The sequence below is a fragment of the Staurois parvus genome, unplaced genomic scaffold (assembly GCF_062004578.1).
Source record: "Staurois parvus isolate SC_StPar_1 unplaced genomic scaffold, SC_StPar_1.0 ptg000430l, whole genome shotgun sequence".
In the NCBI taxonomy this organism is placed as follows: domain Eukaryota; kingdom Metazoa; phylum Chordata; class Amphibia; order Anura; family Ranidae; genus Staurois; species Staurois parvus.
In genome coordinates, this window is record NW_028318226.1 from 333,863 (window position 1) to 348,546 (window position 14,684).

Below are 14,684 nucleotides of genomic sequence, written 5' to 3' on the forward strand. Positions count from 1 at the left end.
GGACCACCCTGTCTTTTTCTGCCATCACTTTTCTGTTTCTACATACCATTCTGTATAAATATTAACCATGACACTATCCTGTAAACACTGCTAGTTTTTCATCATGCCTAGTCCCAAATATACTGGCTACATTTGTTCTGATATTTTTATCCATACAAGAACAAAAGTTTACAAAATCATAAAAATCCAATGACATCATATTATATTTTAATGAGGGTGGACTAGTTATATTTTTGGAAATTTCACAAATCAAGAATGTGCTTCTTGGTTCATGAACAGTTAAGATAATTAAATTATGACCCCTGTGTACAGTATATGAAGGGCCTTCCTCCCTTCAAGTCCTACACAAGCCTTCTGTGTTTACAGAATCTTCATTAACCAAGAAGTTCAATGTGATAAGGCTAATTGATGCACTGCAATCCAACTCCAAGATAGGGAGCAGTGAACATTTTGGTCTGGTTGGTAACTGACAGTCGCTAGAAGAAAAGAAAAAAAAATATCCAAAGACACAACACGTCTTAGTCCTGCCAAATCCACGCACAGTGCTTAGAGGAACTTATTAAATATTGGATCTGCTCAGGAGCATCGGACCATAAAAGACAAAGTTAATACGTTTACATATAATGTGGGGTTCCAGAATACCAGAGTTTGGCACTCTCTTGGTCCTCCTAGCAAGATTTACATTCCCCAGACCTTTGCCGGATTGGGAACAACAGCATCATGAAGGAGAAGAGTTGAACCAGAGCTTATTTAGTGGGCAGAAGGTAGAGGGTCTAACAACAGTCTGGAATTTATCAAGTGCATCAACAACTGTGAAGCCAAAGATGAAGCTACCCCAGTACATGATTGATCTCTACAACCAATATGCTGATGACAGGACGTCAATGCCAATGGCTAACATAATCAGGAGCTTTGATGTTGAAGGTAGGTAGATACCAAAATGTTACTAGTAAAATTTGACCCCCATCTTGCTTATAGACTCTACACAGAAAGAACAGTGAAGTCAATCTAGAAAGTGTTTATTGCATATGTTTGCACTGTCATCTAAGAAGTTGTCATCCATGGGTAGAGTGTTTACAGAACAATAAACAAGATCATGCCCATTCGCTAATGACATAAATGTTAAAATAAGGCAGTGAGTAAAGCCATAAGGACAAAAGTTTAGTACCCATATCAATACATAAAAAAATCATCTTAAACCTCTTCGGCTTTACTGATATGAAATCTGAATGACCACTATGAGGCACTGTACTTTGCACCACATTAATAAAAATAATAAATGATAAAAATTGTATCTACTGGTGTATTAACACATTAGAAAGCAGAATGTTAATCATATGATATAAATTCTGTATAGGATAACAGTTAAAAACATGGCTGTTATATAATATGACATGTGCATGTGTTTAATAAGCATACATAGTCTTGGCCAAAAACATTGGCACCCCTGCTTTTCTGTTACATAATGCACCACTTTGCCCAGAAAATTGTAGCAATTACAGATGTTTAGGCATTCTCATGTTTATTCCTTTTGTTTGTATTGGTATGACACAAGAAAGAGGAGAAATAAAAAGCCAAATGTGACACATTCCACGCAAAACTCCAAAAATGGACTGGAAAAAATTTGTGGCACCCTCAATGTAAAATTTGGTAGCATACCCCTTGGAAAAAATAACTGAAGCTAATCACTTCCTGTAACCATCAATGAGTTTCTTCCACCTCTCTACTGGAATTTTGGACCCCTCTTTCACCAACTGCTCCAGGTCTCTCAGATTGGAACGTTTCTTTTGCCAACTGCTGTTTTCAGATCTCTCCACAGGTACTCTATGGGATTGAGATCTGGACTCATTGCTGGCCAATTCAATACTCTCCAGCGCTTTGTCTTAAACCATTTCTGGGTGCTTTGTGATGTGTGCTTTGGGTCATTGTCATGTTGTAAGAAACCATGACTTCTGATGGAGACCCAACTTTCTGACACTGGACCCTACATTGCACCCCAGAATTCTGTGGTAATCTTCAGATTTCATAGTGCCATGCACACATCAAAACATCCAGTGCCTGAAGCAGCAAAACAACCCCAAAACATCAGTGAACCTCCACCATGTTTGACTGTAGGGACTGTCATTTTTTCTTTAAAGGCCTCATTGTTTTTTTTTTTTAAAACAGTAAAATGATGGGCTTTACCAAAAATCTTTTGTTTCGTCTGTCCACAGCACATTCTCCCCAAAGAATTTTGGCTTCCTCAGGTAAGTTTTGGCAAACTCCAATCTGGCTTTTTATGTATCTGTGTCAGCAGTGGGGTCCTCCTGGGTCTCCTACCATAGCGTCCCTTTTCATTCAGATGGCGATGTATAGTGCGAACTGACACAGTTGTACCCTGTGCCTGAAGGTCATCTTGAATTTGTCTGGAAGTTGATCGATGTTCTTTATCCATTATTCGAACAATCCTTAGTTTCAATCTTTGATCAATTTTTCTCTTTTGTCCGCAAACAGGGACGACTAGCTACAGTGCCATGGGCTGTAAATTTCTTGACAATGTTCCACACAGTGGACACAGGAACATTAAGATCTCTGGAGATAGACTTCTAACCTTGAGATTGTCCATGCATTTCAAAAACATTTGTTCTCAAATCCTCAAACAATTCTTTGCTGCTCTTTCTATTCTCCATGCACCATGTGGCACATAGACACACAACAGAGCATCACAAACTTGGAATGCAATTATTTCTTATAATTTTGAGAAGGTGCCAATTTGGTCCAGTCCATTTTTGGGGTTTTTTGAATGGACTGTGTCACATTTGACTTTTTGTTTCTCCACTTTTTTGTGTCATACCAATACAAACAAAAATAAATATGCCTAAACATTTGTAATTGCAAACATTTTCTGGGCAAAGTGGTGCATTATCTGACAGAAATACAGGGGTGCCAATATTTTTGGTCATGACTGTATAATATGCCTAAACACTTAAAGGATTGGCACTTTTGGGGAGCGGGGGGAGTTACTCGAATTTGACAGGTACCTGCTCCCACTTCCGCTGTGATCACCTAAGTGAACGTACATGTTCGCCAGCACACCATGGATCTCCAAATATGGTCCAAAGAGGTTTTTTATTGGAAAGAGGATCACATCACAGAGGAAAGTGTAACATTTCGGAGCCACGCAGGACCCCTTCATCAGCCATGTGATGTCATGCCTGATGAAGGGGTCCTGCGCGGATCCAAAACATTGCACTTTCTTCTGTGACATGATACTCTTTGTAATAAAAAAACCTCTTTGGACCATATTTGGAGATCCATGGTGTGCTGGCGAATATGTACGTTTGCTTAGGATGTTTCCAGTCCCAGCTGGTAGTCACTACAGCACCCGCTATTGATGGGCCGTGTTTCCAGGAATGTGTGCGATGGGAATATAGACGCAATTGCCTAGGTGATCGGAAGCGAAAGTTGACCCCCCCCATTCCCGTAGTCTTCTGAGACTACAGGACCATTCACAAAGCGCAATGCAACTCCCACATGCGCAGTGGGCACCCGGCTGTTAAGCCACAAGTTGTCACAGCCGGGTGCCCACATTGAAGATGCCAGCCCCGAGGACACTGCGGGATCGAGGGACAGGTGAGTGTCTGTTTTTTAAAGTCAGCAGCTACAGTTTCTGAGTTGAGACGAATAGACCTAGCGGTCTGATTATGTCAGTATTTCTGTGCTCAAAGCGGTACATTTTTTTCAATGGAAATATGTTGTTTATTTATTGTAGGCCTGTAATTCTTAGGAATAACTCACTGAAATCTGTCCGAACAAGAGTCTAGTAAACATCCCGGGTATGATAACATTTTAAACACGAAATCATAAATTATATTATAATAATCATAAAAATAATAATATAATAATACATTTATGTCAATAATGTAATTAAACCAAAAACACTGAAATTTGAAATAGAGCTCCAAGTTTGCACATCACTGTGCTTAGTCGCAAAATCGTTTTCAGTGTCTGATGACGAATTTCCCCACAAATCATTATCACTCAGTTCTGCAAGTGGTTCTAATTTACTATCGCTGTTCTCTAGCTGGTCTGAAACCGCTTTTGACCTAAAAGTACGCTTTTTGGACGCCATGGATGTTTCTCGGTTTACAGGCAGAAAGAACAGTAAAAATGCAGGCAGAGCACAGGACAAAAGCACTAGGGACAAAATGTATGTGAAATGGTTTGATACAGTAATGTAATACTATCAGATTTTAGTGTATCGAGTGAATGTCACATTTTTACATTTTTTAATTTCCCGCCGGTTCCGTCCCCCGTACGTCCCGACGCTCGCAGGAAACGGAACCTGAAAGATGGATGCCGGCATCGGCCGGAGGAGATGGCCGGGGACGCTGCAGGAGGGACATCGCGGGAGTGCAGGACAAGGTAAGTGCTGGAGGGATCCCAGAGCAACGCTGCAGGGTAATCCTGAGTATAGCTCGGGGTTACTGCTTCTGGTACTAAAAGTTAACCCAGAGCTACACTTGGGAATACCGCCAGGGGGGTTAATGTATTTGTATTGTAAGCTACCTATTGTTGCTGGTATCTATTTTTTTTTTTATTTGTCACACTTTTTTAATAAAAGGAATAGTGGCTGTTGTTGCCTAGGTATTTTAATTATGTAGGCACCAGGGTTGTCATTCATTATCTTTGATGCCCTAATTGATAAGCATGCACTGAAGAGTCTACTTGTGCTTATCCTCATAAACAGCAAATCTCTGGTCCAGGGTAGTTCTGGTAACATAGGCGAGCAAGTGGAGGAATTTAAGGCTGAAGGACACAGGGGGGCACCCTACTGGACCTAGAGTACTTTTGTTGCAATTGGGGAGGTAGTTCCAACAGTAGCTGGGTCTTCCAGAGAAACTGTATGCTATAAGACTCCTGTTTCTGATCATCCCACCTTCACCTAATCAGGTATGGCCTCTCTGAGCTGCTGAGGGAGGGATTTGATGGCAAGTTTCCAAACCATTTAAATTCATCCTGTGCAAAGTGTACAGGGGTATCTTGAAGTTGGATTTCTGGGAGCGCTTTAGGGATTTCAGTTCCATCCTCTGGGGAAAAAGGCAACACATCCCTGTCTTCATGTGTGTCAGTTATTGGTTACTCAGGGAACTCCACACTGGCAGCCTGAACCTTAGCTGGGTGACCACTAGGCTGTGTAATAAAGTCAGGGTCCATGGCTTCTCCTGGAGATCTTGGAGAAAAGGGTGGAATAGCAGGAAGCAGTCACCACTGAACTTCTCGTGGCAAAGAGAAGTTGAGACAGTTTTTGCTCATGAACTTGGACACTTCTTCAAAACGTAAACTGAGGATCTTGCTTTTGCTTAGGTCCGCTTTATCATAGATTGGTACACCTGGAACAGATTGTTGTAGTAATAACCAAGGGATTTCCCACATTGTTTGCAGGTTTCCTTGCTGGTGTGTGCCTTTACATCAGACTCTGTCTCCTTGTTGAAGGTGGAAGTCTGAGGCTGTTAGGTGGCCTGGCCGTGGGTCAGTACTGCCACCACATACTTGGTAGAGTCATCCACCATCATTAGACTGATCTTCTGACATATTAAGAGTAAGAAAGTAGATCGTAAGTACTTTCAGTAGGGCAGAAGTGTACCAAGTCAGAGGTGAAATCATGGCCCCAGGTCCACTTGACACTGAACAGACCAAGCAATGTCAGCAGACTTTTCCAAGCAACTGGAGCAGACCCACACACATGGCTTGCCTCTTGAATCAGGTGAACATTTTGTGGATACGCCAGTGCCCTGCTTCCACATATATTCTCTCTGCCACAAAGATGGTCCAGGCCCATGTCAATACAGCCTACCAGGTCAATGATCAGTCATGGGGAACCATTATTCTTTGGTATAGTATACCATCCGTCAGGATGAGATAGGACCATTCACTCAGCAGTTTTTGATTTCTGGTAACAGCTATGATCTTTCTCTGGGACTGTATTGCTCCAATTAAGGGGGGTAACACTGGATGGATATTCTCTCTATGTATCTTTGGCAATCTATTAATTTTCAGTACATGGGGGAGGTTCACGTAAGGCCTACTCTTAGGCCTTCCTCAAGAAACGTCAGGGGTTTCTATCTCTTCTATTATTTCATCCGCCTCTCAGTGAGGCCTGACTAGTGGATACCCTGACAAGTTGTCTGCCGACTTGTTGCTCTTTCCAAGGTGATAAAGGAGAATTCATCTTTTGCCAGATGGCCTGCCCAGCATTGCTCTAGAGTGCCAAATTTAGGTGTTTGGAGATGTACCAACGCATTATTATCCATCCATTCCTTGAACTTGGCTCCTGTCAGCTCCTGAAAAGCAATCAGTGACTGCCCACAAAGTCCAACAGCTCCAGTTTGAAGGAGCTGTAGTTTGCAGGGTTCCTCTTATCCTCTTAGTAACATCTAGGTTTTGACTGGTGTAGACAATGACTTACATAGTTAGTCTGCCTGAAAAAAGACAAAAGACCATCCATTTCAACTATAAAAAAAAAAAAAAAAAATAACCAGATATATTCCACATTTTCACAGTTCTTACTGTGAAGAAACCTTTCCGTGTTTGGAGATTAAATTTATTTTCCTTCAGACATAAAGAGTGCCCCCTTGTCCTCTGTGATGACCTCAGGGTGAATAACTTTACACCGAGTTCACTATATGATCCACTGATGTATTTATACATGTTGATCATATCCCCCCTTAATCTCCTCTTCTCAAGAGAGAATAAATTCAGTTCCTCTAATCTTTCCTCATACCTGAGCTCCTCCATGCCTCATATCAGTTTGGTTGCCCTTCTCTGTACTTTTTCCAGTTCCCCAGTTTTCTTTTTTGAATTGATGCCTAAAATTTAACTTCATATTCCAGATGAGGTCTTACCAGGGGCGGACTGACCATTTGGAAACTCGGGCACTGCCCAAGGGCCCGGGGTCAGTAGGGAGCCCCATGAGATGCCCCTGGTACCTTTTTCATAGGCTTTTTTGAGTTTGGGCAAGGACACAGGGGCCCCATGATCCCCTATTGCCCAGGGGCCCCATGAGTTGTCAATCCGCCCCTGGGTCTTACTAATGGTTTCTACAAGGTTAAAATGATATCCTTCTCTCTCATACAGTACATCTGTATACAAATTGCATCTGTAAATAAAAAAAATAGTGCCTTGATTTAGACACTGAAGAGGGAAAAAATTTACAGATTTGCACCACAGCCATTAAGCCTTTTTGGACAGCACACCTTTTAAAACCTTTTGTTGGATAGGTCATAATTTCTGAGGGAGCAAGCAAGCATGCACATTACATTCAGAATTAATAGAAAAATTGTTTTTTGTTTCAGAGACTGAATATGGAAAAATATAGCTGCAACTTCTTTGTAAACATATCAGATCTTTAAAAAATAGGACAGGCCACAATTTCTTAGAGATTAAATAGGCACATTGCATCTGGAATTTAGAAAAGGTTGTCTATTCCTTTCAAATCAAGCAAGCAGATTGCATGTACATTATATTGTCAAAAGTATTGTGATAGCCCTCCAAATCATTTGATTCAGGTGTTCCAGTCATCTCCATGGCTACAGGTGTATAAAATCAAGCCCCTAGGCCTGCAGACTGCTTCTACAAACATTTGTAAAAGAATGGGTCGCTCTCAGAATCTCAGTGAATTCAAGCACGGCACCGTGATAGGTTGCCATCAGTGCAATTTCTGTGCTACTAAATATTCCACAGTCAACTGTTAGTGGTATTATAACAAAGTGGCAGCAACTGGGAACAACAGCAACTCCGCCATGAAGTGGTAGGCCATGTAAAATGGCAGAGCGCGGTCAGCGCATGCTGAAGTGCACAGTGTGCAGAAGTCCTCAACTGTCTGCAGAGTCAATAGCTAAAGACCTCCAAACTTCATGCGGCTTTCAGATTAGCACAACAACAGTGTGTAGAGAACTTCATGGAATGGGTTTCCATGGCTTAGCAGCTGCATCCAAGCATTACATTACCAAGTGCAATGCAAAGTGTTGGATGCAGTGGTGTAAAGCATGCCGCCACTGGATTCTAGAGCAGTAGAGACGTGTTCTCTGCAGTGAGGAACCATGCTTCTTTGTCTTGCAATCTGATGGACGTGTCTGGGTTTGGCAATTGCCAGGAGAATGGTACTTGTCTGACTGCATTGTGCCAAGTGTAATGCCCTTAAAAAAACAGTTGTGTCCTCTGTCCCCTTTTACATCACCTCCCACTGTAGAGTCCTCTACCCCCCTCACCCCCCACAGTAGTGTCCTGTACCCGAATATTAAAAATTTACTTGTGAGCCAATAAGATGTATAATAAACAGCTTCTATCAATAAGATCGCAGGCTATCTTGCTTACCCTCATAAATGTGAGTTATCAGTGCATACAAATGAAGAAAATATAGATGCCGCACTCTATCAATACCTATTACCTGCATATAGTATAAGAACTGTATTTACATTAAATCTCTAATAGCTGCATGATCTCTTATGTGTAACCATACATGATTGTAATGCCAATCAATACCCAAACATGTGTTAATAGTGAATAAATGAATTAGGAAAATATATATCAAAATTGGTGATATAAAAGAAAAAAAATATATAGTAAAAGTCTGTACAAAATTATTCAAATTTGTGTCCTTCGATGATTAAATAAATAATCCAATTAATAAATTGAAAAATATAAAAAATTAATTAAAGGTGAGATTCCATAAATATTGTGCAAAAACACAAAACAAACTTGGTGCAGAGTTCAGCAAGGATGAAATATCTGTGTGCTCTCCTTCCAATCAGCCTGAGGTGATGCAGGTGAAGGTTGCAGATAGAGGGCTACTATGTAAGCCTGGATGGTCATATGGATCTCTCCCTCCTCAGATCTTTCCTTGATCCAGCCCTTTAGACATTCCTCATACAGATCATGTAATTAGAGAAAAGTACATAGTGCTTTATCGTTGATAAAAATAAACACTTAAATTTGTGCTCAATATGCTCTCACATTGATTAAAAATAATCTACACTTTGTATAATAGCCGCTTAAAGCGGTGAAGACCAGCCTCTCAGGTGTGCTCGCATACACTACCAGTGCTCGCCGTGTAAGGATGCGTGGTGATGTCACTGCCCCTCCCCAACGCGTATCTCCACAGGGATTCGTGGATTCGTCCGGGGGATGTAGTATACTACATAAAGTGTCCTCTGCCTCCCCGTCCCCCAAAGCAGTGTTGCCTGTCCTTTTCTCATCAAAATCCCCCCACTGTAGTTTACTCTGTCCCCCCCCCACAGTGTCTTCTAAGCCCCCTCAATCAGAATCTCCTAAGCCCCTCCCCCACAGTGTCTCCTGTGGCTCCCCCACCACAGTGTCTCCTAAGCCCACCCCTACACAGTCTCCTGTGTCCCCCCTCCTACAGTGTCCCCTAAGCCCCCACACCCACAGTTTCTGCTAAGGCCCCCCCCCCCCACAGAGTCTCCTGTGTCCCCCTTCCCACAGTGCCTCCTAAGCAACCCCCCCCCCCAGTGTCTCCTGTGTCCCCTTCATATTATAGCACTGCCTACCTGTCAGCATGTGTAGAGCAGAACAGAGATCAGAAGACAACACAGTGCTGGGTGGAAGGTGGGTGCAGGAGCTAAGCTGGGACAGCCTAACAATCAATCACTGAGCAGCTTTTACCCCCGATTCCACCCACCATACAGGACTATGCTGTTTCCTGGTCTCCTCTCTGCCTGTAACATGAGAGCGGCAGAGGCTGGGGGGAGCAGAACCGAGGTCACGATCGATCTGTCGGCTCCCCGTGGTTGACGACCCCTAATTTATTGGCTAGGCCACAATTTCCAATTTGTTTTGGAGACTGAAGATGGGAATGCAATTTATGAGAATGAGTGGCAATATTGCATCTGGAACTAGAACAAATGTGGTTCTTTTTGTTTAAAATTGAAAATATAAACATTGAACAGAATTGCACCACACTTTTCAAGCCTTCATAGGATAGACTGCAATTTATGAAGGAAAGAGTAAGTGGATTTCACACAAAACAAATAATAAAAATTGGCTTCCTGTTTCACAGACTGAATATAAAGCAAAGAGAGCAAGTAGAAAAAAAAATAGTACATGTTAACAGATTTAATAAGATGTAATAAGACATTACAGCATTGCTTTTATACCATTTTGGTAGGCTGATAAGTGTTAAAGTTGATTTGCAGACTTTCATTTAAATGTATTCCTCAGCATTCACAAAGTATAAAAATTCACTTTGTGTGCACCAAATGCCTTTGCAGGTTTAACCTTAGACTGTGGAAAGGGTTCCTTACTGTTACAGCAGTTAAAATGTGGAACTTCCTCCCCAAGAAGTGATACTATTTGAAAGTGTCAACAACTTCAAAAAGCTTTAAATGTCTTCCTCAGGAAACAAGATATACAAGGCTATGGGAATTGTTAGAAAATATGAATCACATAAACACACAGGTTGATCTGGATGGACCTGTGTCTCATTTCAACCATGTAGGTTTTCATTCATTGAGAAAATGCCAACAGTGCTTTGAATGGTGCCTGTGTGAAGTAAGTGGCCTCCTGTGTTCAATATGCAGGGCAGCCACTCAGAACGGGACCCGGAAGCTAGGGGCAATCACTGTAGTAGCATTGCCTACTGCAATTATTTCCAGCTTTCAAGGGAATCCAACAGGTATGGTCCAAGCTGAATCAATGTAACTAAAAATTGCCATACATAAAGGCCTGGATTATTTCTTAGATACACAGAATATAACTGGATACTAACATTTATAGGTAAAGTTGATCCTGGGAATATCCGATTGCCTCCCGGGGGATCAGGAAGGAATTTTTTTCCCATCAGGAGCAAATTGGATTGTGCTTTGCTGGGGGGGTTTTTGCCTTCCTCTGGATCTGTGGGAACTGTGGGTATAGGATTATAACTTTTTTTTTTCCTATGGTTGAACTGGATGGACTTTTGTCTTTTTTCAGCCAGACTAACTATGTAACTATAAACTTCATCTTTAAAGATAAAAAAATAAACACCCCCTCCCTAAAAAAACCCAAAAGATGGGAACAGCAGCAACACACAACAGAACTTACCACTGACACACATAAGAATAGAAAAAAAAAAGAATTCCTAAAAAGGTTATATGGAATTACTCCACTTTCCCTATCCACACAAACCACAATTCACATCAAAGTAAAAGGAACAATATATAACACTGAATATAGTACTGTATATAGCACTGCCAGCTCTCTCCCTGCAATACTGTCAGCTGTCCCTAGTGCAGAAGTATTTTATACTGTAGAGTGTGGGCTGGGATTTTGGACAAAGCCATCACTGGTCAAATGTTACTAAAGTTTGCATTTAATCTGAACAGCCAAAGTTCGGGTTGCACTTGGTTTCACAATGAACCAATAGTTCATCCCTACTAGTTAGTTAAATAACACTGTTTTTAGTGGACTCTCCAAAAAAATATGTGGAAACTGCATTGTAGAAAGGGGAAATAACAAGCTCAGCTTACAGAGACACCTTAGGTATCACCAGGACAAGAATAAAAACATGAGAGTTTCTAACAACTTCATAAAAATTTAAACATTTTTGGGAAGGTTTTCTCTTTAGATAACACTACTGTTACTGCAATTGTAACTTTATTATTCCTTTTTGTAGAAATGTTGATATCATCACCTCAGAAAAGCTGCACACAGAGTCATATTCTGCGGTTCAACGTTACAATTCCAAAGCATGAATTTGTGACAAAGGCAGAACTCAAGATAAAGGTATCTTTTGGAAAAGGGGGTTTTGGATACCTCAGTTTATTCGATGTGGTACACAATCAACTGTCTTATAAATCAGAAAGCACAAATTACTTCTTGGCATCTAAAGATGTTGAAAACAATGAATCTGTAACAATGGACATCACCAAAGCTGTGAAGCGGTGGATAGAAACTAAGATGGAAAATCACAAGCTTAACATGATCATGAAGGCCAAGATGGGTCAGAATACTTGTGCCAAACCCGGAATGGTTGGTGTCTCTTTTGATAGTAGTCACCCACCAATTTTAATCATCTTTTCAGATGATCAGGGCAATCACATGAAAGAAACAAAGATGGAGCTGAGCCAGATGATACTTCATGAAAAAGATAGAAACCCTGGTATATTTTTCAAAAACAACACTGCTACTCACATGAAGGAACACAATGAGGTTTGGAGAACCACAGCTGGCAGGACAAGATCGAAACGGAGCACAGGAGGTAATCATTGCAAAAAAGCATCTTTGACGGTGCATTTTAAAGATATTGGTTGGGACTCTTTTATCCTTTTCCCTTCAAAGTATGATGCTGGTCAGTGTGTAGGGAAATGTTACTATCCAATAACCGAGAGCATGACACCAACAAAACACGCAGTTATCCAGTCATTGATGCATAATAATAAGCCTAAGGAGGTTGACAACCCTTGCTGTGTACCAACCAAGCTTGAACCCTTTCAAGTTGTTTACGTGGAAAATAATAAACCTGTCATTGTAACAAATTTTGAAGGAATGAAAGTGGTAGAGTGTGGATGCCGGTAGTCTTGTTACCCTTTTTATGGAAGATAATGTAACATGTTGAAGCCTGGACAAGCTGCTATGACTTGTCAACAAAATATTAAATAGTTGTACTGAACTGTGGAAGGATTTCAAGTCTAAACTTGAATTAACCAGGTAATACACTAAGCTGGTACCCTATTTGGGGTTTCCACCTGTCAGAAGAAGATCATTGCAATGTTGAGGAACGTAGGAAATGCAGAATGGATTACAGTTGGACCAGGATTGAAACACTGGCTTGGCATTATTATGCTTACATGACCAAAACCATAAGATGTAACTTGGCATAACTGGCAACAATGTACTGTACTTGGAACTGGTGACAGTAGACTGAAATGATCACCACGAACGACCTGACATCATCCAACAAATACTGTTGGACATACTAGGCCTGTCTGGTAAATGCCAGATTTATTGGATTGCCAGTCTATTTTTCATGCCTGCTGTTGTACAAACTGTATTCCGTTTATGTGAACCATCTAAAATATTACAAGTGATTTAACTTAAAAAATAAGCATTGTTGTTGGCCAGAGCAACACATTTTAAAACATTCTGAGAGATTAATTGTTTTCAATAATCCATAGCAACCAATAAGATTCATATTTTTATTCTACAACTGCCCTTTCCTACTAATGGACTACTGTATAATATAAAAAAGAGCTTGCTCTTTCATGTCCAGTGGAGGCTTATTCAATCCATTCAGCTACACACCTTCGTTGAAATTGTTCCATATCTATCTCTGTTACTCTTCTTTATTGCATTGCATTCTCCTCTCCCTGCTCTGTTTTACAGAGATGAACCATATATTTCATGCCATCATTACTAGAGGGTTTCTCCACACATTCAGTTTACACATGTGGAGCTCTCACTTCACCTACCCCTCTGCTCTCCTGTTCAGTATCACCATATCCCGCTGGCTCCTTCTATTCTGCATGGACGTTGCACACACAGGTAGAATATGTGCAAACATCATGAAGTCCATTCTGTGGCTTAGCACACGGCTTTGTGACTCTGCCATAGTGTTACATAATTGCCAGCATTTACAAAAAAGCTTCCAGGTACACCTTTTTTGCTGTGTGTCCAGCAAGCAATTGTGGGGGGAGCATGTACTTTTAATTAGCGGTGGGGCACTCATTTAAAATGGGTGTGATTCTACAAAAAGAATATCGTTAGCCCATTAATTTATTTGTTACAGACATATATATATATATATATATATATAGAGAGAGAGAGAGAGAGTCTATGATTTTTGCAGTGCTTTGCATACTGTATGTAGCAATTTAATTTTAAAGTAATGTATATAAAGGAAGATTTATCATATTAAGGACAGATACACAGTCAATAAGGTGTTGTTCATTAGTAAAAGCATTGATGTTTTGTTTAGCTGCAACAGTACAATCTGTTTGAAGTATGGCAACCCAATTTTACAGGGAATACAAGGGTAAACACCAATTACACTGCAAACACATTTTGCAACAAATACTCTTTGAGCATCATTTGACTCTGACCATTCTACTGACTACTGCTACCCCTGCAGTGTACAGAGGTTAGTAGTAGATAGAGCAGTGTACAGAGGTCAATAGGATGTAGAGCAATGTACAGAAGTCAGTAGGATGTAGGGCAGTGTACACAGGTCAGTAGGATGTAGGGCAGTGTACACAGGTCAATAGGATGTAGGGCAGTGTACACAGGTCAATAGGATGTAGGGCAGTGTACAATGGTTAGTATGATGTAGGACAGTGCACACAGGTCAGTAGGATGTAGGGCAGTATGAAATGAAAACTAGAAGCGCACCAACCTTGCGCATTACCTCAGTAACCAAAATTTATTAATTGTAAAAAATATACTCACAAACAGCGAATGAAATCAGGCATGTAAGTCCTCACAGGGACTTGAAGATAGCGTGAGTCCCGTCAAGGGAATGGGTGTTCAGTATATCTGACGCGTTTCGAAGGGGGTCCCTTCTTCATCGGAGCTAACTGAACTGTGAGTGCTCTCTCCTATATATACTCCTGGACTGAACATAGGCCCTCCCCTCTGGGTTGGGCAGTCTCAGGTTAGTAGGAGGGGCCAAGGTATCGTCAACAGACAATAGCTATTTGTAATGCCATCAGAGA

General features: G+C 41.0%; 1 protein-coding gene across 1 annotated transcript; it reads left to right on the forward strand.

The window, feature by feature from the left end:
* Positions 1 to 623: 623 nt before the first annotated feature.
* Positions 624 to 12,552, forward strand: LOC149454416 (dorsalin-1-like). Its single transcript, XM_089687547.1, has 2 exons — positions 624 to 924; positions 11,651 to 12,552. The coding sequence occupies exons 1-2, from the start codon at positions 624 to 626 to the stop codon at positions 12,550 to 12,552; spliced, it is 1,203 nt and encodes a 400-aa protein (XP_089543673.1).
* The last annotated feature ends 2,132 nt before the right edge of the window (positions 12,553 to 14,684 follow it).

Excerpts from the sequence above, each read along its gene's own strand:
- LOC149454416 (XM_089687547.1), top strand. The coding sequence starts at position 624 with ATGTGGGGTTCCAGAATACCAGAGTTTGGCACTCTCTTGGTCCTCCTA. Across the intron at positions 925-11,650 it reads CAGGAGCTTTGATGTTGAAG|AAATGTTGATATCATCACCT; the intron begins GTAGGTAGATAC and ends TCCTTTTTGTAG.